At 40.1% G+C, this 24,194-nt stretch overlaps 1 protein-coding gene across 2 annotated transcripts in view; it reads right to left on the bottom strand.

Moving 5' to 3' along the window:
- Positions 1–8,539: 8,539 nt before the first annotated feature.
- SHOC2 (SHOC2 leucine rich repeat scaffold protein) overlaps positions 8,540–24,194 on the bottom strand; it is a 70,319-nt gene continuing 54,664 nt past the window's right edge. For both annotated transcript variants that reach the window (XM_065672243.1, XM_065672242.1), the window contains exons 4-9: positions 22,428–22,558; positions 18,944–19,132; positions 17,511–17,633; positions 15,311–15,448; positions 14,683–14,800; positions 8,540–13,100 (exon numbers count right to left, since the gene is read on the bottom strand). In XM_065672243.1, the coding sequence (XP_065528315.1) occupies positions 12,892–13,100; positions 14,683–14,800; positions 15,311–15,448; positions 17,511–17,633; positions 18,944–19,132; positions 22,428–22,558 (908 nt within the window). In that variant the 3' untranslated portion in view covers positions 8,540–12,891. The remainder of the gene's footprint in view (positions 13,101–14,682; positions 14,801–15,310; positions 15,449–17,510; positions 17,634–18,943; positions 19,133–22,427; positions 22,559–24,194) is intronic.

Genomic DNA, 24,194 nt, shown 5'->3' with positions numbered 1-24,194 from the left:
CACCATCTCTGGGACTGACAATGACGCTACCTCTGGGCAGGGGCTGCAATCAGTAGCAACCATTCAATCCTTCTTGCAAAGGCAGAGGTGCCCCAGGTGAGCTGTAACTCTCTGGTTCATTGCACATCCACAGCAAACTCCTTTGGCATGGCACAGAGCAAAGCAACCAGCTCTGAAAAGAGAGAGTACAACAAGAGCAGCCAAGCAGGGATTAGAGGTTGCAGTTCCCACTGGCAAGGTGTGGTCCTCACAGCAGGTCCAGAACATCACGAGAAAGGGGAAGCAGATCATATACCCCCTTTGGAAACCAGACCGCAGCAAGCTGCTAGGGGAGGAGACAACTTTCCTGCACCGGGCAGGTTTGCTGTTTGCACTTAACCCAGCTTTCCTTGTCTACATGAATCCAGGGTGGCAGCAGTAGAGTTAAAAAGATCAAAGAGCTGGGGCTGCAGCAGCAGCTCTTGAAGGCTGAACTCTATAAAAGGTCCAGAGGATAATTGCCTGCATTGCCAGGGTCCCAAAATCAGAGCGCATCAGCATGGTTTCACAGGCAGGGAGGACACTGCGGAACGCAGCAAGACTAGCTGGGTTTTCCCTTATTACTTATTTCACCATCTAGTGGCAAAAGCAAATAACACTGAGAAGCCATCTAGGAGCTGCATCCAGCTCTGGAAGGAGACCTCTCTTTGCACCCGCTTCCCCTGGTTACCCCCACATCTGGAGACACAGGGGAGGGCACAGGGCAGCATCCACAGCCCTGCAAGTCCCCTGGTCCTAAATCCTGGCCCTGTATAGACTCCTCTGCATGGGCTGACTCCCATCCCAGGACCATCTGCCCATGCCCTGCTGCTGTGTCCCTGCTGTAACCCACAGGCTCCTGTAGTTTCTCCTCCCCAGGTGCCATTGGCCACCTCCTGCACCAGCCTCTCCCCAGAACTGCCTGGCTTGCTCTGGGGAAGACCCAGCTTGCAGGGGGACAACAAACAAGGGCATCTGCAGAAGGGCAGAACTGGGTAGTGCAAACCCAGGCCTCCTGGTGGTCAAACCCAGCTTAGCTAAAAGCTAGGGGTGAGTTAAGCCCCCAGGAAACGATGCTGGGGTGAGCAGGGTCCTACTGTGGCTTTTCCTTTCCCCACATCAGCTGAACTATTAGCAGGGCAGTGTGTGAAGGAGGAAGGTTGTCAGAAAGGAACACAAATATCAAATCATAGAATCACAGAATGGTTTGGGTTGGAAAGGACCTTCAGATCATCTAGTTCGAACCCCTCTATCTTCAAGAAAAAGCCTTCATGGTGGACTCAGCCAGGTGTTGTGAGCACCTGGGTGCTGGGAAGAGCTTGTCTTCAACTCTCTATAGGAGCATTCCCCCTGTCCTCCTACTTTGCCATCAGGCCATGTAGAAGCAGAGATCTCCCTCATGCCCAGGCCCCCTTCCCACAGTCCACCCACTTGGACACAGCAGAAATGCTTCCACATGGATCTGCTCTATGGCAGGGAAGGACCAGGTGGGGGAACTGCCAGGAAGGAGAGTCACAGCCCTCATGGCAGGGCCGGGATCTGCCCTGTGTTTGACCTCTGCTGGCGGATGGCCCAGCACCTCCCTGGCCTGTGTGATAATAGCCAGGAGCTGAGAGCAGACAGGAGCTTTCCTCATCTGGCAGGCACAGGAGGGAGGGTTCTTCTCCCCAGAGCCAGGGTTTCCATCCTCGCCGTGGTTTGCAGGTCCCACATGCAACATGCCGCAGAGGGAGATCTGTCGTCACGACCATGCTCATCCCTCATTGCCTACAATACAATTATCCCTATGCAGATTACAAGGTACAGCTGCTTTTTTTCCTTTCCAAATTAAGTTTAAACACCAGCTTTTGATTTATTTGCTTATTCATCAGCTGCTTTTCAGCAATACAAAATACGTCTCTCCCCAGGAAGCATTTATCCTATCTGGGAATACTATACCGCGGGGTGGTTATATGTAATCAGGACAAAGCACTTAGAGAAGGCAGGCTGATAACACTAGATACTGAGAGAAGAGCTATAATACATCTCCACTTGTGCTTTTTCAACTTGGATTTTCCCTTTCCCTCAAAACAGCCTAGGTAGCAAGGGAAATTCCTGCCAGATAAAATTCAAGAGCAAAATAACCCGTGTCTTTCCCTGAAGTGTCACAGAAAACTAAGCACATACCAACAAGCACTAATCTCTCCCACTACAAATAAAGCTCTATTTCTTTTTTCCCCCAGAGAAGTCATTTTCAGACAGAGCAACGGCAGCAAATTCTTCTGCCACAGCTTTGCCTTTGCAATCCAGTGAAGGATACAGCAGATCAGTGCTCTCATCAGCACAGGTTGCCATCCCCATCCTCACAGGGCTTGATGTCTTTCAGCACCCTCTGCCTCCCCAGAAGCAACCGATGGGAGCCGCAGCTCAGAGGAGAGAAGGGAGAAATCTCCACTACTGCATGCACAACCCTGCTTTTCAGCCTGTCAGCACCAGTTAAATGCAAGGGCAGAAGGGCTGAAAGGGAAAGCAAACTTGATGAGAAACACTGGAGCGTCCCTGCAGCCAGGGAGCATTGAACTTGCCCTGAACTCTTCTTTCCACTTGTTGAGGCCAAGCCATTTACCGGGTCACAACCACAGAAGTGGAAATTGCCGTACAGCATCCAAGCATTACCAGGGGCGTAGTCCCAGCGCAATCAGACACACCGGCAGGAAAACAGCACAGCCGCAATCTCGAGGCCTAACAGCACCTTTTCAGGTCAGCTGGGCTAAAAATATCCCCTGGATCACCAGAAAGGCAGCTCACTGCAGACTGCAACTGGCTTTAATTGACAGACCCTCAAAACACACCTTCCTTGCTGCCCTACAGGCAGGATGCATTGGGGATCAGCTACACAGGAACCAGGCTCGGGTACTACCAAGGAGGGTTCCCAGCGTGTCTGAGCACTGGGATACCTTTCCAGGCCAGCAAAGTCCTCTGGAGCTGAAGTCAGTGAAGATCACCTCTGATTCCTCACTACAATGCAACCTCAGTTTTCCTTAAGCGTAGCAGGAGTGGTAAAAGCCAATAGTGGCAACTTTAACACATATCTTCAGAAAATGTAATTTTTTTTTAATGATTCTGGGGTATTAAATGTCTGTATGGAAAGAGAATGACATTTTCTCATTAATATTTCAGCAACAATTTAATTGTGGGAGCATGTGGGTTTTCCTGAAGCAAAAGTGATGAGTATTACTAAGCATTACGCATACCTCAGAACTCTTTATGGGCTGCTAAGCACTCCATGTCACTTCAAAAAACTAAGACATTCGTCCTTATTCCTAAATGGTTTGGAGCAAAGATCAGCCATAGAATTGTCATTAAATCAAAATCCATTTCTACCTGCATCTTGACATGTATCCCAAGCCAAATCTGTTATCTAGTAAGTACTAAGATATCAAAACCCTTCACAGGGACTCTGAGACACCATGTTAAAGCCTGTCTGGGCTCTACAAACCAAGCATCCAAAGAGCCAACAGAGAAGCTGCAGAGCAATGCACAGCTGTGCCATTCGCAGCAGATCCATCTTTTATATTTCCCTCTCCCAGCCATCTGTTCCCAAATCCTTTTTTAATCCTGGTGCCTCCTTTCTGTAAAAGAACTACAGAAAAGGGGCTCATAGCTGATATGATACAAGTTCAAAAGAACAGGATGCACCAACAGGTATTTGGAAGAAGAGACTGATCCCATACAATGTGTTTGCTCTCCCTGCCCTTCTCCACTTCAGCTCAGCACAGCATGGTGGGATAAATCGCTGATGTAAGAAGAGGGAAACCTGAAGTAGGAGAGATGGCAGGTGAGAGCACAAGTGAAGAGGATGAGACCAGATGTGACACTACAAGAGCACACATTGAAAAACCAGGCGCTGTAGGAAAAGCCCCTCCTGTCCATGCAGGATTCTGCTACCTCCAAGTACAGTTCTGTTTTGATGCGACATCAAACCCCACCGCATTTCAAACACTTCCTCACAAGAAGGGGTGGCTTGGCTCCAGGAGCATCCATCTGGTGGAGCCACAGAGCAGGAATCTTGGCATGCTCTCTGCCCTGCCTGCCTGGGCAGGGGCTCCGCAGGGGACCCACTTACCACTTGGCTCAACTTGCTTTTAAGGAGCTCACTCCAGTGCCTCTCACCCCTTCCAGGCAAAGCGCCAACTCCAAAGCGGCTGGAAATGCCTCTTGATCCCCCACACCAGAACTGTGCTGTATGGTGCAGCTTCTTGGGAGGCTGGAAACGCCCAGCAGGCCTGAAAAGAAGTACTTGGAAAGCATTAAAAGACCTGAAATCAGAGCTGCCCCACTGACCACCAGCTCCCTACCTAGCTGAATTTCTTGCCTTCTGCTATTCTGGCAAGGACAGATGATTCCAACTTCTCGGTTATAACTTCCCACACTTAACATACTTGGCAAGGACCAAAAAAGGCTGATGGGCATCCAAAAAGCTTGGGTCATACGGAGAGAATTTCACTGCACTGTCCTTACCATGCCTTTTTTCAAACAACGTTTTAAGGTTTTAATGGAAAAATGTATTTCCACTAAAACGGTCACTTCAGGCAGCGTAACTGCATAATGCAGGGCAGAAAGCAAACCAGCTACTACCGGGTCAAGCAAAGCAATGACCAAACTGCAGCAAATTAGGGATTCGTTATGAATCTTAACAAAGATACTTTACTAATACAAAGGAAAAAGAGGGTGTTGTGGAAAGAGCTTTTAAAGGGAACACTTGTGTGCAATTTTGCAGATAGCATCTTACACAGAGGCAATGGGGTAGATTGATCTCTAAAGACTCTTAAAAGGTTTTGCAATGGAAAAAAATAGTTGCAAGGCATAAAGTCAGATCATTAACTGTGCAGCCCAGGCTGCCAGCTGCTCACTCAAATACTCCAGATGGCTCCTCCTCTAAAGCATCATCATTTGATCTTGGTAATCAAATTATCTCCCACTCTTACAATCCTAAGTGAGGCAAGGCTTGGACAAAGAGCTGATGGTTTTTATTTGACTGAGATGGATTGTGAAAACGAAACAAATTCACTTCCAAGGCACTCAGCCTCTTCCAGTTGTATGAAAGCTGACCACCTCCAGCCTTTAGCACCTTTTCTCTGCCATCATCACATTCAAAGCACCAGCTATAGTCTATTACTCTGCTTAGCATCCACATACTGTATTTGCCCACTGAACACTTCAACATACAGCAGGTATCTAAATCACAACTTCCCACCAGTGAAAAGTAGGACCTGTCACCAGAGAGCAGTGCTGGGAGAGGGAGACTCGGATATCCTGAAGCACTTCGGCTGGATTAATTACACAAATGTGTAATTGTCTCGCCAGAGTCATGCAAGACGCTGTCTACACATTTTTGAGGCTTTTAATACAGCCTTTAGGACATAGGGTGCCAGAAACAAGATCTTTCCTTCACTTTTCACTCAATAAGAGCCAACATGTGTGGTTCTTCTGAGGCCAGGCTCATCTATGGACAATGACTTCATAGAATCAGAGTCACAGAATCATAGAACAGTTAGGGTTGGAAAGGACCTTAAGATCATCCAGTTCCAACCCCCTGCCATAGGCAGGGACACCTCACACTAAACCATCCCACACAAGGCTTCGTCCAACCTGGCCCTGAACACTGCCAGGGATGGAGCACTCACAACCTCCCTGGGCAACCCATTCCAGTGCCTCACCACCCTTACAGTAAAGAATTTCTTCCTTATATCCAATCTAATCTAATACGATGGCTGTTAAATTTATGTAACATGGACCAGCAGAAAACAAAGCAGCATGAGCAAAACCAGATAAAGCGTAGTATGCACCACTCAGCTAGCTGCAAAACCATCCCCAAAATAATGACTGGCCAAATTTATGATTTTTGCCACATTCTAGTAGTACTTTTTAACTATTCATACCCGATAACACTATTTCTTAGTTTATGGAAAGAAGTTCCTGCTTTAAAAAAACACCGTATTCTTGCACTGCCATGCATCCTTTCTTTTACTACACCATGATTTCCCAGTATTTTCCTTTTTCCTGACAGCTTTCTTAACACACATCCCATCCAGAATATGGACTTAAGATGCACTGGTGCACATTTCTGGCTGGCAAGTACAGAGCCTTTTCAGGTGGCATATTCAGCCCCTCACAGAAGCAACAGCAAAGTTGAATGTGCTGAATCTGCTTAGTCACAGAATGGTTGGAAGGGACCTTAAAGCTCATCCAGTTCCAAGCCCCTGCTGTGGGCAGGGACACCTTCCACTAGACCAGGATGCTCCAAGCCCCGTCCAACCCGGCCTTGAACACTGTCAGGGATGGGGCAGCCGCAGTTTCTCTGGGAACAGAAGTGGTCATGACCAGCAAGTTCCTCCCGGTACCAGTGGCTGCCCAGCACAGTTTGGCAACACCAGTTACCAGCAAGATGCTATTGGAGTGGGGGGAAATGGCTTTTTTGACTGTTTTCCTTTTTTAAACTATGGGAATCTCTTGCATAGCTTTCTGCAAAGGCTTCAAGGAGGAAAATAAAACCCAACTTTTGTGCTGTCGGTCTCCAACTTCTCTTCCAAAGAAACAACTGACACCAGAAATTTCCCAGTATTGTCAGAAAACGTTGAGCTTTGACAGTTTAAAAAGGCCACCTGAGGTATTCAAACACCCCATCTTCCAAAGCTACACACTCTTACCAGCGTGAACACAGTATTTTAAATCCTGGAACTATTTAAACCAGCATGATATGGAAAACTTCATATTAACTTTGTTGTTCATACCTAGTTGCAAGAGATGATGAGAGTCAAAGGAGACCATTATTGCAGTGGGTGGCTTGGGTCTGAAGTCTAAACCCCAATATGATCACTGCCTAGTGGGATTATTCCCCAGTGGAGTTTAGCACTAAATTTTATTGCTCACTCAACTTTAATTTTTCATACCAGAGCTGTACTTTCATTTCACAAACTGGAAGCACACCAAGAACAAAATAGCCTGCTAAAGGCCACGAATTAGGGAAAAGAATCAGAGCTGGGGCTAGAAAATGATCGAGAAATGCAGCAAGAACTGTCGAAGAATGGAAGAGGTTTTGTTTGAAGAGAAGCTAAAAAACTTGAACTCCATGGCCTGGAAAAAAACCAACCCAAAACACTGCCATTTATGAAAACAAATAACCAAAAAGCCAGAACACAAAACCCAAAACAAACCGACCCTCAACAGTAGTAAAAAGCAGATGAACAGGAAAAAGACTTCATAAATTTCTTGGAACGTAAGAACTAGGGGTCACCAAATGAAATAAGGTGGTATAGTTCAAAACAAACAAAGGGAAGCACTTTTTCACCCAGCACATAATTATATTGTAGAATTATCAGGCACAGGATGTTGCAGAGGACAAAAATACAAACAGATTTAGAATTAAAAGAAGAAGAAAAAGTAAGCACTTTCTTTTGTGATTTTGCCTAATCTATCAAGGGCTCCTAAAGGCAGTGATGCAGATGCTGTTTACTTTTTGCAAGCCCTTTAAACTCTGGTTGGTGAAGTCTGGAGCAGTAAGCCAGAGGAACTGTTTCATTCTGTACCACTCTGCCATCCAGCCCTGTGAGATAAGGGAGGGATGGTGCGTGGCCCAACATCACAGCACAGGACAGCCACTCTTGTGATCTGACCAGGCAATTCAGATTACTGGATCACTTACAGGAACAGGGATCAACTCAACTCATAACAGCCCTTCAGGCAGTTTGATCAGACCTTCTGGTTTCAATCAGCTGAGATCTGATAAAAGGATAGAGGTGCTCAGCTCATTGCACCAGTGACTGCTGCACACTACAAGAACCTTTTCCAGTTCTTTAAAGTGATCAGCTACAGCAAGTACACTGGTGCCCTCCTTATCATCATTGTATCTGAAGTGCTGAGGCCTTCCTATTCTGACTTTAAAGGATACTATAACTTCTTTGGTTGTAGGACATCTTTGAGCATGATTTTCTTGAAACAGTGTCTATCATAATGAGCTTTACAGAGTCAAAAGACAATGGTTCAGAGCTGTGTCATGTCAGCTTGGCAACACTAACTTTTATTAAACCAGAGGTTTAGATACTGGAGTCTGTCTTTCAAGCACCAGAATTCTGTATCTATTTTAATTTTACTGTTGTTGAAAAGCATTTTGCACTGAAACACAAGATTTATTTCCCCTTTCAGAGAAAAAGGTTTGGGTTTTTTTGGTTTTGTTTGGTTTACTATATGCCCTACTATATTATAACAAAATGAAAGTAAAGGATTTTACCAATACTTGCTTTGTAAAAGGTGTCTAATCGACAAGACTCTGCATAAAGCAGTTACTATCATGCAACTTTTGACATCTCCTGTAATTGCCTTACACGAAAATCTGTATTTTACTTGAAGTCTTCTGAAGTGTGATGAGTATACAATGAGAAAGCAGCTCTTGATAATTTGGGGCACTGCAAAAATACAACTTACACCCAAGTTAACATCAGACTAGAAATACTAGAAAACTTCCAAAAGACTCAGTGGCAGCTTATTTACAAATATACTATTTATAATGAATGCATTGATACAGAATGACTCTTATAAAAAAGCAAGGCAATCTTTTATATAGACATAACAATCAACATTACAATAATTCAGATTAAAAGTACATTTTTGTAGACTGTTTACACTCTTGTTTAGCTTTAAACCACAAAATTAGTGTGGTCTGGTGTTTTTCCACAGCCAAAGTCCTGTGCAGTCCTGGTTAAGACCTAAACATCAGAATAATAAACATAATTTTCTGATCTTTGCTAACATAAAAACAAAAACCATTTGTAGATACCTTGTAGATAGGTTGTTTGCAATTGTCCTTATTGTGCCTTGAAGTTTGCATTGTGCAAATTACTGCCAACTGCACATTTCTAATCAGAAGCTATTCCGGCTTGCCGATTTGATACAACCAGGGTGTGATACTGACTATTTTTAGACTAAATTCTTAATTGCATCCAGATATAAAGACTGGTTTGTACTGATCGAGACTTTTAATTTAGGGTTAAAAAGAGGAAAAAAAAAAGGAAAAAATAGCCTCTCAAATTTTTCTTTTTGTTAAATAAAAGATGTTTTTCAGACTCCCAGGATTAAAGATGATACTTGAATTCCAGGTGACACTATGGATTTAAGCACTAACCAGCTAGACAGAGTACTAATTTACTAACTCATGTACATGAGCAAACACGACCTTCAAGAAGTCTGAACATGCACATTCTCACACAACAATAGCAAGAAATGGGCGAAACAGCAGAGAAAACCTAAATCTGAGAGAGGTAATGAAGCAAATATTCAACAACCCAAGAATCTTTCTAAAAAGGGTGTATGAATGTAGAAGTTTCCAATAGCATCTGGCAAATGGAAAAGTACCAATTACACAACTGTAACCTAACCTCACAGGCAGCATTTCCACTGCATTTATATTAGACAACTTTGGTGATAAACTTGTATTACCAAATGACTTTCTATTTAGTAAATTTAAATGCAATATGTGACCAACAGGAGTCACAATGCTAATTATTCTTTTCATTATTTAACAAATTCCTGATCTGCTTTACACTTTACCACGCTCTCATAATACTATATACCCTACAGTACAGTAATTTAGCTTGTTAAATCAAGGCAGAATAGTGTCTTTAGAGCATGTGTATATGTACATATTCTTATGTACATAGGCACAGGCACATACAAAATTGATATTTTATCTACAGACAAGCAATCGAGATCATGATTTTCACCCAAAGATTGTCAAAATTGCAATACCCCTCCAAATTATTACCTCTAGTATAGCATGTGGGATACATATTTAATACAAGTATCTGGGAATCACCTGTTTCTTCATCCATCTTGTTTTCAAAGTTGCTATCAAATAAATATTTTTTCCACTTTGTCTGTGCTTTTATACATATAGATACACATATACATGTATATATGTATGTATACATACGTACACTTGTGAGGATGAAGTTCTTTCCGTTCATACTTTAACTGATTAGGCCAAACAAAATTCTTACAGATGTACAAGCTAGCGAGGTGTCCCCAACTGAAATGTCATCAGGCATTAAATACAACCTAGAAACTGTACCGGTTAACAATCCAGCATCCTGGGAAATGCTCAGTCTGTTGTGTCAGGATGTAAGACTCTTCTGAATGATCAAAGCAGCTGGATTTGTACAGGTCTGTGTTTAGATTTGGATATGAATCCCTGTATATACTTATATGGATTTATATGCATCTATTCTGAATCATGCTACACATTTATACTTAAACTTTTGGATAATTTTAAAGAACTTCTCAAATTCTTCTGAGTTGATTTCTCCTGTACCAGAACTTCTTGCACACTGCTTTTATTCGAATCTCTCTTGAGATGCTGAAAAAATAAGCATTCACCTCAGAATGTATAAAATTAAACTCCTAAAACAGGGCTCAGGGTTATCTGCATTGCAACAACCATACTAGTACAAAGGTGTTTGAAAACCTATCCTGTTTTTTACATAGTAATGAATTAAAACATAGATTTATTCCTATAAGTCTAATGAAAAGAATGGTTTGTTTTTAAGTGAGTGTCATGAGCACTATTTTGGTAACCAACTTCTCCACAAGAATTTATGTGAGAGTGGGTCAGCTCCAATCATACAGTCATTTACCATGTACCTTAACAAGGTGAATAATCAACATATTTACAAACTAAACAAATTCAATCCCGTCAACTCAAAAATGGGATCGAGGAGCAGACAGGGAATGAGACCAAGACGTCTGAAAACACAAGGGGTCGCCACTTTTGTTTTAAGGAACCATATCAATCAAACCAGTTTCCCCTAGGGACCTGAGGACACAAATATGGATTTAGCAGTATATTCAGAAGTTAGATTACAGTCTTGATACTAAGCATTTCAGCATCTTCATAATTTTAACACCTTAATGCTGAGAAAGATTAACTTCGGCAGAACTGTAAGGAACTAGCCTTTTATAAAGTCTAAACTGAAAAGCTACAGTAGATGTAAAAAAATAGGGGAGGTGGGGAAAAGAGAGTGTGTGAGAGAGAACAGAACATTATTTAGTAAAATCCAGTGACATCTACAATAGTTTTACAGCATGTTTAAGCCCTCTAAGGTTTTATATCTCCACCTGCCTTCCATTTAAACTTACTCCTTGTTAATTAAAAGATGTACAACAAAACAGAATGCAAATAGAACAAGGCAATATGTCTAAGTAAGCATGCCTGAAAGCCAGAAACAATATTCCCTAAGCACATGAAACAGATTTCCCATGACATTGCTTGATTTGACTTTGTTCAAAAGATACAGTCCTCTAAATCACACTACCCCAGCAGCAATTCCAATGAGTATAAACCAGACAGTTCTTGAGTAACTATGGAACGCAACCGCCTTGAGTTCCTACCCTCCTGAAATAGGACAACTGGCCCTACGAGTGCAACAATAGTGTGAATCATCCTGAAGCATCTTCTGCCTTTTGAACAACCAAAGAAGTCATGATAAAACCGAATGTCTACTACTTACAGTGTTTCTCTTGAGCTACCAACATCTAAGCACAAATGAAAAAGGTGCCTCTTTTTTAATAGATCGGTTTAATACTGAAACAGATAGGATGAAGTTATTAAAAAAGAATAATCAAGATACTGAACTGAATATTTTGAAGCAAGTGCCCCAGCTGTGGGGAAAAGTGCATTTAGTTCAGCAGCAAAACAGCACAGTGTGAAGATATTGTGCTTGGACACAGAAGTTCCATAATGGAAGGAGGTACAAGGCAAGTCAAGATATAAAACCATAGTACATTGTTAACCAACCTTAAAACTTACATATATTGCAGTGTTTAAAAGTAAGACACATTCATTTATTGTACAAGGACTATAAGGAATCCTTAAAATTGCCTGTTGTAGTTTATGACTCAACATTGTAATAAAAATGTACATATATATTATTTCCTTGCCACTTAACTGTACTGTTAGACCTCATGGACTTGTTACTTCACAAAATGAAAACCGCTCTTCACTGAGTATACTCCACGTTTTTACCAATCTGAAAAGGTTTACTTGTGCTAGAAAAGACCAACCGCAAAAGGCTCAGTTCAGATATGTTATGCCTGCAACTGATAACTCAGGGAAGCAAGACTTAAAAGGAATTCAAGCTTTTTTCTTTTCTTTTTCTTTTGTTTTGACTGCATCCTTTTCACCTGCCAGTTGTTCTGATGAGCACAGGGGTTTAGCATACAAACCGGTTGATAAAAATTCATCAGCAGAGGCATATAAATTCTCGATATGATTGATTAAAACAGAGCAAATCAGAATAAAACAAAATCCAGTGATTTACTCTGACTGTAAACAATATAAAAACACCATTTGCTTCAAATCTCAAAATAAGTTAAAAGAAAATCCCAACCTCAGGGCACAATAACCCTTGCAGGTTTTGACACAAAAAAAAGATGGAGGAAAACAGAAGAGTTCATTATATAAAGGTTATACATTTCTCTTAACTGAAAGTAAATCTAAGCAAAACTATTTTTGTCCCTTAAATTTAAACTCGGAGTTCATTGGCAATTGCTTTAAATGAACTGGCATTTCCAGATTATTCAGACAACTTCCATCAAATTCAGCAAAGAAAACTTAGACAAGCATTTGTACAGGATAAAAAAAAAAATCTAAATGGCTATGATTCCTCTATTAGCAGAAACACATAATGCAGTCTTAAATTTGCCTTTTTATATTATTTATATATTTATATATATATATAATATAATATAAACCACATATATTATATTATATATACATATACAGACAATTACAACATTAATGCAGTTTGTATTTGTACAGTGTATTGGACAATCCAATTAGCGTCAGACCATGGCACGATATGGTCCCTGCATTTTTAGGAACTGAATGATGAAGGAGGGTCCTCCTGCAACAATCTGAGGTGGAAGGTGGCTGAGCGGGCAGTTCTCAATACTCATTATTGACAGTTTGCTGCAAAGAGCCAGCTCAAAGGGAAGGCTGTGCAGATTGGGGTTGTCATTCAAATACAGTTCTTCCAGATTCTCCAGTGTACCTGGTTAAAATAAAATAATATAAAGTAGGTTTTGATTCATGCAGTTTATAACCTCTAAACAGAAGCTCTAAGTCCTCTTGAACATTTGTTACTATATAGAATCTTAAGTCAGTAATTAACACAAACCGTTTTCAAGCACAGCAAGTTTTTTGTTCACTGGCACCTAAGCAAGAACCAATTTGCTTTAGCTTCCCTGTAAAAACTCCCATTACTACATCTCCTTTAGTTAACAACTGAATTGAGGCTACATAGAACTAGAGAACTGAGAGGGACTTCACCTTAACTGTTCAGCCAAGTGCTTTGCAATTGCAGGCGACATTGAACAGCTATCTAGTTAGAAGGGCCTAGAAAATCTTTATACCATGCAGTAGCTATTATCTCTTTTCAAATAGCTGTCATACCTTTTATGTAATTAAAACCCATGTTCAGGACCTGAAGCTGTAACTATAATGTATCACAGGAAGAAAGCAGGTGAAATCTCTGCACAGCAGTGAATTTATTAAATGGAACAAACCTCATGTTTTTTTAACTGAATCCAAATTTTACAATTGCCTCTAATGCAGACACTGCAATACAGATTAACCAGAAGCTGGTAAACAGAGAAATTTCTTCTTTTGTAAGACTTCCATTGCTCCACAACCATCAAATATAAAAATTAATCCATGCCTTTAAAACATACTCAAAACATACAAGTCCTTCTCAAAACATTCCCCATTTGCCAATCTTATGTGCCACAAAGATCTCCTATAACCTAAAACACTACCTAATCTTTCACAAGGCAAAGAAGTAGCTGGGGCTTAAGGCATAGAAAACCAACAAAAAAGAAAGGTTACAGAAGAAATAATAAGAAATAGCTGATAGCACGATAGATGAAGCAGTCACATCTGAAAACAGTTAACTGTTCTCTAATCTGTTAAGACTAAGCTTTAATAACCAAATTGTACTCCTACAACAGTATTTCAAGTGTGCTTACTGACTTTAATTCCACAGCTTGTTTCCGCAGCATCCAAACTCTCTCCATTAACTGAAAAACTAAATTACAAAGCTCCAGATTTAGATTCGTTTAGGCTCTTCTCTCACTGAGGCACATACAAGATGTGCAGCAGCTGTAATGGCTCTTCACTAAAGATGCTGGGAGAAACAGACCATGCCCCACCGCCCCATCTGCACATCACTGTTTCTGACCAGTATGCTTTGTGTAGCTTGTCCCATCCTTTTTATTTCCACAATAAGCTCTAACTTTAAGATGTTAACTTAAGAGCTCAGACTCATGATCCAGACCTACACGCCAGCAACCAACTACAAAGGAAACAGGGGTTCTCAGTTTCAGATGCTCTGAATTCCACTTACTCTAAATGTCTGAAGTAGACAAGAGGAATCCTATTCTTCCTTTTATTTCAGTAGATTTCCTCCTCTTCACTTTATTTCATCAAGGTGAAAAACAATATTATGGTCTATAAACAGCAGTGTGTGCAGAAAGACTATTGGCAGAAATATTTACTTCAGCCGTCTACACCTTACACAAGGTTATTGTCTACACCATCGAATTAGAGTATTACCAATGCGTTTTCCTTTATCTTACCAATTTCCTCAGGAAGGTGTGTGAGAAGATTCTCTCCAAGCCCAAGGTGCGTCAGGTTGGTAAGGTGACCGATACCTCTGGGAAGGGTGGTCAACTGATTATTAGTCAGAACCAATTTCTAAGGGAAAAAACACATGTTTAATAATTAACGACTTTTGCTTCAAATGACGGCAAATAAGAAGAGATATATATATGTATACATAACTGAAAACTTGACAGGTTCTACAGCATTTGAACAAAAAAATCTCTACCCTTCACTAACATTTCAGACTTCTATTAAGTACCACTGAACGTAAAACTAAAACAGTATATAGTAAAACACCTGCCTAAATATAAAAGCTTTCACGAACACAGCTAAAATCAGAGGCTACTCCTGTGGCAGTATTGCACTCATGGTACAACAGTTAAACAGTTTCAAAGAGTTAAACTCCAAAATTTGTTCGGTATTAACTGATAAATCTGGGGAAGAATTAGTGTGGACAGATTGTGGACGAAGTTGCTCAAGAATCTTAACTTTTGGTTCTGTGTCCAGTCACAAACAGTTTTCCCCATCCAACTAGCTGCAATCAAATCAGCATGGTGTAAATAAAGGATGTAAGATGTTTATCTTGGCCAATTATTGTTTCACCTGCAGATCCTTGAGGTAAGCTATTTCATTTGGCAAGGATTCCAGTTTGTTTTCCTCTAGATCCAACTCTCGGAGTTTCCGTAGATTTCCAATTCCATGGGGAAGTTTCTTTAGGAGATTGTTTGACAAGATAAGAACCTAAAAAAAAAAAAAAAAAAAAAAGATTCCAAACAACCAAATACAGAGTTTCAGCAAGGCAGAAGTAGGTAACAAGTTAAGACAGGACCTTTTTATATTTTCAAGTAATTAAGCCCAAAATTAGCCTACATGCAAATTATGGAAGCAAACTGAAAAGATTAAATAAATCAATTTGGTGATTAAGATCTTTTTTTCAAAAGCCTTTAATGACACAGATACATAGATTTATGAAAGAATTCTTTCAAATACTATTTTACATAATAAATGCAGAGCAAACCCAAAGACCACCTTATTTCTTCAAATAACCAAAGAAAAACAATTTCTTCCTGGACTTCCCCATTATTTTATTATGCTTCCTTCTAACTATCTCATAATCACGTTTTAAATTATTTGCTGTGCTTGCCAAGTTCTCCTTAAGAAGCGTAATACTTCCTTTTCTCCCTATGTCCTTTTGGTTAGGAGCAGCAGCAAGCAAACACATAGATCACAGCACCAAAGCAGAACACTGCATAAGTAGCCACTGGCTTTCCAAAATGGTCTCCTGTCACACACCTGCCCCTAATACAGTTTCTAATCTGAATTATAAATACCCTAAGCTCAAGAAATGTGTCCTTTGTAACAAGCAGATTAACAGGAGTTACACTAGCATACCCTTTTTCCTCTAGAGAAGTCTTGCAGTCCTTAGAACTAATCAAGCCTTGTGACAACACAGTGAGTAGTAAGGTAATTAATTTCTGATTAAACAATGCTATTACCTAGTTATTTAACAAGGTACATTGAAACACAAGGATGTGAAAGAGCACCCAGTGTGAACCCTCACCCTAGACACAAAACTCCCTGCTAAGCCAACCAAGGTTGCAAATGCCTGGCTTACACCAATCCCAATTCTCACTAGCTTTGTGTAACATGGAAACACCAAAGGCATGAACAGAATAGAAAACAAGGCTGAAACTGAAGTGAAAATCAAAATGAATAAAGTGAAAGTCTTAGCATTAGCACAAGCAGTATGTTGGTGGCCTTCCTTTATGCACTATGATATACACAGAATGATAAGAACAGTAATGTTTTAATAGCATATCAAGAAACAAAGGCAGGAACAGAAAATATTACCTACATGCAACGCAGCTGACTTCGCACTGCTGTGGGAACCTTCACTTTTGTATAAACATTGCCCAAATAGTTCTTTGTATTTGATTCTTTAATTACAGAGAAAAACAGCGATAATGGGCCTGCAGACCATGCAGCTCTCCAGCTTCAGCAGCCGGCAGACCACCAGCAAACCCAGTTGTTAGAAGTTACTAACCTCCCAGTCACATCAATCACAGCCTTAACTCAAAGGGAACTGGGCCACTAAATAGTTATTACTCTGCCATATAATTTGTGTCCTAAACAACAAGAATTCTTAATTATTCAGAGCAGCAGTCACACTGGGAATTTGCAGGTTCAACTATGCCATTTGCTACTGTACTTCAACAGATTTTTCCCAGCAACTCAAGAGAGTCTACGAAGTCCTCTCAACTGCCTGAACAAGTACATCTATCTTTATGTCCCTCCAAGGCAATTAGGTTTGTCTCTGCTGATGTTTCCTTGTGAAACAGGACTAGGGAATACAATAAGTTTAGTTCATGGTTTGAACCTATGAGCTCCTAACCCTCAAATGCTGAGTACTCCCACACAGCTACCTACAAGATCATGGTGCTACATTCAAGTCCCCCCTGGCTGTAGACCATTCCATTAAGTTTTTCTGATCCCTGCTGTTTCCATGCTGGTCTCTCCAGGAATCAAACCAAGTTCAGTGCTGTTGCTTTCGCAACAATAACTTTCTACATTGTTAAGAATATATATATACTTAGCCCTTTGTGCACAGACACGCATCTAGAGCCTACAGAACAACATTCAAAAAGCTGTTACAATAACCATAAACAGATGCAACACATCTAATTAAATAGCAGACATATATTTATTTGGCTTTATTTGACCCAAAAGTAATCTTGCTTAAACCTGAAGTAGAGAACACCTATTTGCAGAGATTCACTCAGCTGTTCATGTATTCTCTTCTCACCTCAAGAGAAACAAGCCCAGATACATCCTCAGGGATTTTTGTGAGCTGATTAGTTGCTAAGTTCAGTTCTACCATACTAGTCCAAGTCCCGAAGTCCAAGGGGAGAGAGGTCAGCTGATTGTCCTGTAATTTAACATAGCAAACATTTAGGGTCCAAGCTTGCAAGAACTTGGCAAAGCATCTGAGTTATTAAACAAACTGCTTATAAATGCTTCATAACAAAACAGTTGATAATTAAATCAAAATAATAAAACGTTAATTGTCCAAATATGTAATTCCTCCAAACATAATAAATAATAAGCAGTCCCAACCTAGAGTAACCTGATTGACTCTGTCAATACCAAAATGAACTGAAGTAGAGAAACTAGAAGTACATAACCCTCAAGATTCCATGCATTGCAGTAGTTAAAACATCTATTTATTTTTTTTTTGTCCTTTCTTTGCTGCATACAATGGAGAGTGGGAGGAAAAAAGGAAAATAAAATTCACCATAACTTTCAAAGATGCTATCAGCAATGCTGGAAACCTAAAAATATATGGAGTTTACTAAACAAGGAAAACCCTCAAACGAGCAAGAAAGCCAAAAACCCAACCCAAAACAAACCAAACACACAAATGAAAACCAAACAAAAAACCCAGCCCCAAAAGACAAGTAAAAGCATCTGAACTGAACCTGAACATCTAACTGCTCAAAATGCTCCTACAAAGTTTGATCTAGAGCAAACACCACAAAATGCAAACACACCCAGGTCATACAAAGTCCTGGTAAACATGCAAACTTACAAACAGGTATGCGATAAAACACGTTCTTAATGCAAATTAAGAATCCATTTCTATCAAAAGATATTCTAAACCAGTAGCTGAGCTTAGCTGCTGCACAAACATGATTTTCTTTAATTTAAATAACTCTTTTTTAACTTGAAACTAACCCACCCATAGAAAAACATCACCTCTTTTCATAGTTCTCCTCACTCTAAGTGTACATAGCACAGACTTAAAGGTTCTTTTACTGTGCTCTACAACTACTGCCAAAAGTCTCCAAGCTTTGGTTTTGAAAGAATATATTTTAAAAAGATCTTTTACATAATTTTGTTTATAATCTAAACTGTAACAGTAGAAGGGGGTGTAAGAAATATCTGCTCTACATGCTCATATCCCACGTGATTATTCAATAGCTCCGCAACCAACTTTCTTACTTTCATTGTTCAAACTTGAGCAAATGTGACAAAAGCTTAACTAAAACAAACACAAAATAGTAACCTTTTGGTAGTACATTTTAAGCCAATACAGATTTGTTTCTGTAAGTGACAGCAGCAAGTCCACTTCAGTGTGATAAATTCATTCCTCATATCTTTAAGTTTGCCAGAATTCATGGGGCAGCAAACAGTGCTCCTCATTGATTTTACACACAGTAGCATGTTTCTGTGCCTCACCTTCATGTTCAGCTTACTTAATACTTTAGCTCTAGAGAAAATTCCAAAAGGGATTTTATTGATGCGGTTGTGCTCCATATTGAGAGAGTAGATTGTGGAGAACTGGGACGGGCCACCCACGGGATAGGACTGGAAGCAGTTCCTGGCCAGTGTTAAACTAGTCAGTTTGACAAGGCTGGATAAAAGACCCTGTAGAGAGAAGAAAACCACCCAGGAACATAGGACAGATTTATTTGAATACATCTTTTTTCCCCTCATGGGTTTAATTAGCAATGCTCCCCCCCCCCCCAAGTCCATCCCCTAAGTACATGTTACAACACATAGACGAGTGTTAAATTTGATAAAACCTCCATCAGCAACAACCTCTGTTCACAGGAATCGGCATTACCCCCCCCTCTTTCTTCTTGCATACTGCCAAAAAGCAATCATATCACATTTAGAAGCACAAGTTTAGGAGGTTTTGTAACTCATTTCTCCTCCGAAAGGATTTTTTTTAATAACACATTGCTAAATCTTGGGCAGCTCTGAAGAGCACTGTCAGCAACATGTCCATCCTCAGCAGAAGTCCTGGCTTTGGCTAACATCACCCAACTGCAACCCCCTCAGGTTTGATGCCTGCTCACAGCTGAGTGGGGTCCAAAGAAGCATCAATTGTATGTACTGTTTTTCAAACACATTTGATACTTCCAGTACAAAGCTTTGATAATTTAATTGAAAATCTGTATTGTGATCACATCTGGTAGGAGCTTCTTTTTAGGCTGTAACAGTTTCAGATAATGGGACAGATCGAAGAAAAAGAATAGGAAGGGAAGGATATGGAAATTCCAAGGTTTTTCCCTGTTTTCAAAATATTCCTAAATAGTTATTGCTCCACCTTTCTCCCCACCACCTTCTTCAGAAACAAAAAGCAAGAAGCCCAGAGTTAAATTGTATAGGAATAGTTGTCCACTGAATACAGTCTCATTTCACTATGCAATCTAATTAGATTCGAAAATCTCAGCACCATTGATCTCAGTTTACCTGGTAGGTACGTGCCGAGCACGTTGCTGGAACTGTGGAGATGAATAATAAGATCTAAATTACTGCTGAAGTGTCACCATTGCTTATTACTGTGCTAACTTGAACTCAGCCCTAGTTGCTTAAGTATTACAGAAATTGGAGGTTTATGCATGGCATTACACACCATAAATAATGCAACATCTGCAATCAGGAATGCACGGTAACAAGATGATTCCAACCATATTCCTAATGTCAGTATTTTTGGATTGTAATTTCAGTGCTGTATTCACTGTAAAAGCTTTAAGAACATGGCTGTGCTGTTTCACCAGGAAAGCTTTGGCTACTTTTCTAAATAGTTCATTAACATCATTGTAAATAAATCAGGATCAAATGGGGGCTTGTCTACATGTCATGGCTAAAACTTCAAGCACTGACATACAATTCTGGGGGCATCTCAGTAAGTATCAGTGAAGCAATTTTTCCCCCTGAAGATAAAATAATGGATCTTCAAATCAGCATTAATCTAACCTAATCATTAACTAGTATAATCTTTGATTAGGAAATACGGCTTCTAGCTATACTTTAATTAACAGATACTCTTTGTCCTAGGGTTAGGCAGTCCCTGAGCTCTATTACAAACACACTTTATTGCTTCAAATGGATCTTGGCATTTCAAAAAGCCACTTTTGAAGTCTGCTTCCATACAAATAATATTAAAAATATGTTACCTAATACACTCTAATAGCCTAGAGTAATTAAACACATTTGAAGGAAAGCAAGAGAGCTTTGGCAGTACAAAGAGAACAATGCTCTTCTATCTCTGAGAGCTGTGGCAGTGCTGCTTTCTCCCAGCCCGTCCTTTTAAGATAAAATATTTATTAGGCATTGTGTCAGCAGCTTCAGCTGTGTTTTGATATTCAGAAGTTTCTTCTACAAATATAGTTCTTTGTGTTATAGCACAGAATGTTTAAACAGATTACAGTATGAACTATATACTTCTGAAAGGTAGCAGCTTAAGTGTTAACATACTGTTGGCAAATACACGTGAAGAAGGCAGCACAGTCACAGAGTTTTGTATTATGACTGAACACATCTAAAGCAAGTAATCATCCCTCACATTAGTTTTCTGTAATTATACCATAGTTGCTTTTACAGTATGTCTAGGTGGGGTGGGCTAGCTTTAGCTCTCATCTTAAAAGCAGCCTGGTGGCTTTCACTCTGCACCATTTTGTTAAATGATAGTTTTACCTAAATGTTTATTAAATTCTCTGTTTTGAGTCTATCACTGCTGAGTTCAGAAATTTATCTGAAAGGAAGTACTTACTGTATTTTAATACTACAAGTACTTTGCCTAACTCCAAATACATTTTTTTCCTTCTATCTGTAGTTTCTTCTACACCTCTTCAGATATCATTTTAACTCACACTATTTATACCACTTGGGCAGGTGGGGATGACACCTTAGAAAAGTTGTTTGGACCATCTTTAAAACAGAACAGAATATAAACTCTGTGTTGTGGCCTGAAATCTTCATCTCAAAAGACTCTAAAGCAATGGAAAAAATATGCATAATAGTAATAAATCACATCAGATTTTTTTTTCCTGTCATCAGAGCAATTCTTCCCAGGCACTAACACTTCAAGTCAAACATTTTTCTCTAAATGCTTACTAGCACCAGCAGTATACAGTATGCAGCTGAGCATATCACACTCTGCTGTCCTGATAGTCTCAAGAAATTAAGAAAACAAAAAGGTTTAAAGGTATGACCCAGCAGTTTAAATAGTTTCCAAGTGTGCAGACATCAAAGCTGTATTTAAAAACTGGCCTGTCACCAACTAGCTACCCAGGACTGTGAAGCTGGAGTCTGCAGGGGCATGTTTCAGACAACTCTAGAGAAGGAATACACAAAACTGTACAGATGCACTGGGGACTAGGACCTTCTGCCTCTTCACCCTAGAGCCATCAAAGCACTCTGTTCAGGGAATGTGTTAATTGAAGAGACTGACAAGGTGGCTCCAGAACTTCTAACTATGGACATTTGTCCCTGGTCCCACGCTCAGACTGAAGCAAGAGAGACTGAGCTAAGACAGTCAAGGGCAGTAGCCATGAAAAGCAAAGCAAGAGAACACATTTCTCTTTCCCTTTCTCCCATGATCCTCACAGAGTCACTGGAAATAGAAAAACGATGCAAATTCTTATTTTTCGTAACTGATGGAAGGTGTGTCAGTGAGCTGCCAGATGATATCACCTTGGTTGTCAACAGCACACTTTTCCACATTAAAATGAGAATGCTGAGGCCAGGTAGTTGTGACACTCTCTTAAAGGTCATTCCTGGCTTGATTAGATGGAGAAAAACATACCCATTTTTAGTTTTTCTACTTTTTCCCCACCTCCACAAAACTAAATAATTTCACATGTTCTAACCCCTCTAACAAATCACCAACACAACAACCTTCCCTCCCCAGTCCACTCCCTCTAATTCTCACCTCTGGTAAAGTAGAGATGTTGTTATTCTCCAGGTTCAGTTCATCAAGTTCACTGCACTTCGCTAAAGACTTCGGAATTGCTGACAGCCTATTGTACCTCAGGCCAAGACGACTTAGACTGGACAGATTTCCTATAGGTAGGAAACAGGTATTAATATATCATTAGATTAACACAAAGGCACAGAACAAGGTTTGACTTCTGAATCTTCTGTTGTCTCACACACTACACTTCAAACTTTTCACATGGTGAAATGGAGCTATCATCCCAGAACAGAAGGTAATATTGCACTGCTTTCCAATGCTCAAGTCAGCCATGCAAGGTAGATTGTGCACGTTAAATATTCTTCAGAAGTTATGCATAATATAGTAAGAAAGCAAGACTTATGTCCTATTGCAGAAGTCCTTCTGTCCTGATCTTTCTACCAAGAAAAAAACTCTCTAATTTTCCAGATGTCCCCAATGTGACTTTTTAAAATTACAGATCGCATCATTCAATGCCATGACTCATATTACCACAACTTGGGCATATATCACACAGCTCTGGTCATGGCAAAACACTTTCCTCTACAGGGGGGAAAACAACCTTTTACCATCCTCCAAACGCAACAAAGTCTCTAAAAAGTGATGGGGGGCTGTGGGGGTGGGGAGAAGGGAGGAGGAAACTTGCAACTTGGAAATTTCCCATCTGAAGCTGCCTTTAGCTCCAACCTTTACCATGTAGCAAGTACTAGAGACCAAAGTCAACTGCTTAAGGATGTCTTTGAACTACACAGTGCTGGGGCATTTAGATCCTCCTGATGGCCATCGGATGTTGAATTCCACTGAAAAGTTAACTGGCAAATAGATGCAAATAGCAACAGCGCTTTGTCTTCTGGCTCACCCCTAAGATAAGAAAATGTGTCTGTGCACGTGTGTACATTGCACCAGTGGAGCTTGCGAACAGATTCACACAATCGGTTCCTTGCAAAACATTCGCTATTTCGCACTGATTTTTACAATCACTCATGGCACAACACATTTGTTCTGCAAACTGAAGTACCAGAACGACACACTGCAAAAGAAACATAAGATTTAACAAATGGTAGCAAGAATAATCAGAAATAATTTAAAAACATGAAAGGAGTTTAATATGGTACAGTCTAACTACTCATTAAATGAAGATTGTATTAATGCCTGTGCAGAGGCACTTATACAAAGGTTAGTGGAACACAGCAAAGGAAGAAGCAAATGCAGTGTATGAAGTATTTGCTAGGAAGCCAAGGATGAAACAAAATAAAAAGAAATGGAGAATGAAAATTAATACAAATGCTACAGCGAGACCTGGCAGACAGAGGAAATGTCTCAACAAGAGACGTGGCAAAATCTGAACTTGGTCAAAATATACTGAAAGAGCTTTTCAAAATATATTGTAAAAATTACCCTACATATCTGAGTATCTGGGAACGCAGCTAGGAAAAACTGCTAACTGGGACTCCTGTATGATTCTCTGTAGTTACTAAAATAAGAGATTCACAAGAGCAGTGAAAGTAAGAAATCAACCAAAGAGAAAACCCCAACCACAAACAGACAAAATGCTGCACAAAACAGACAAACAAAAACCTCTTACACAGAACAAAAATGATCCAAGTCTTACAAGTCAAGAAATAAAAGATGGATTTTGCAGCTCATACCTGATACTTAGCTAACAAGCTTAGGAACATATTTCACTTAGTACCATGAATAACTAAACAAAAGGTAAACCAGCAGGTAGCCACCCTAAGTTGCTTA

The sequence above is a fragment of the Lathamus discolor genome, chromosome 3, assembly GCF_037157495.1.
Source record: "Lathamus discolor isolate bLatDis1 chromosome 3, bLatDis1.hap1, whole genome shotgun sequence".
Taxonomy (NCBI): Eukaryota; Metazoa; Chordata; class Aves; order Psittaciformes; family Psittacidae; genus Lathamus; species Lathamus discolor.
The sequence above is the reverse complement of the archived record's forward strand: the minus strand, read 5'-3'. Positions and strand labels throughout refer to the sequence as shown.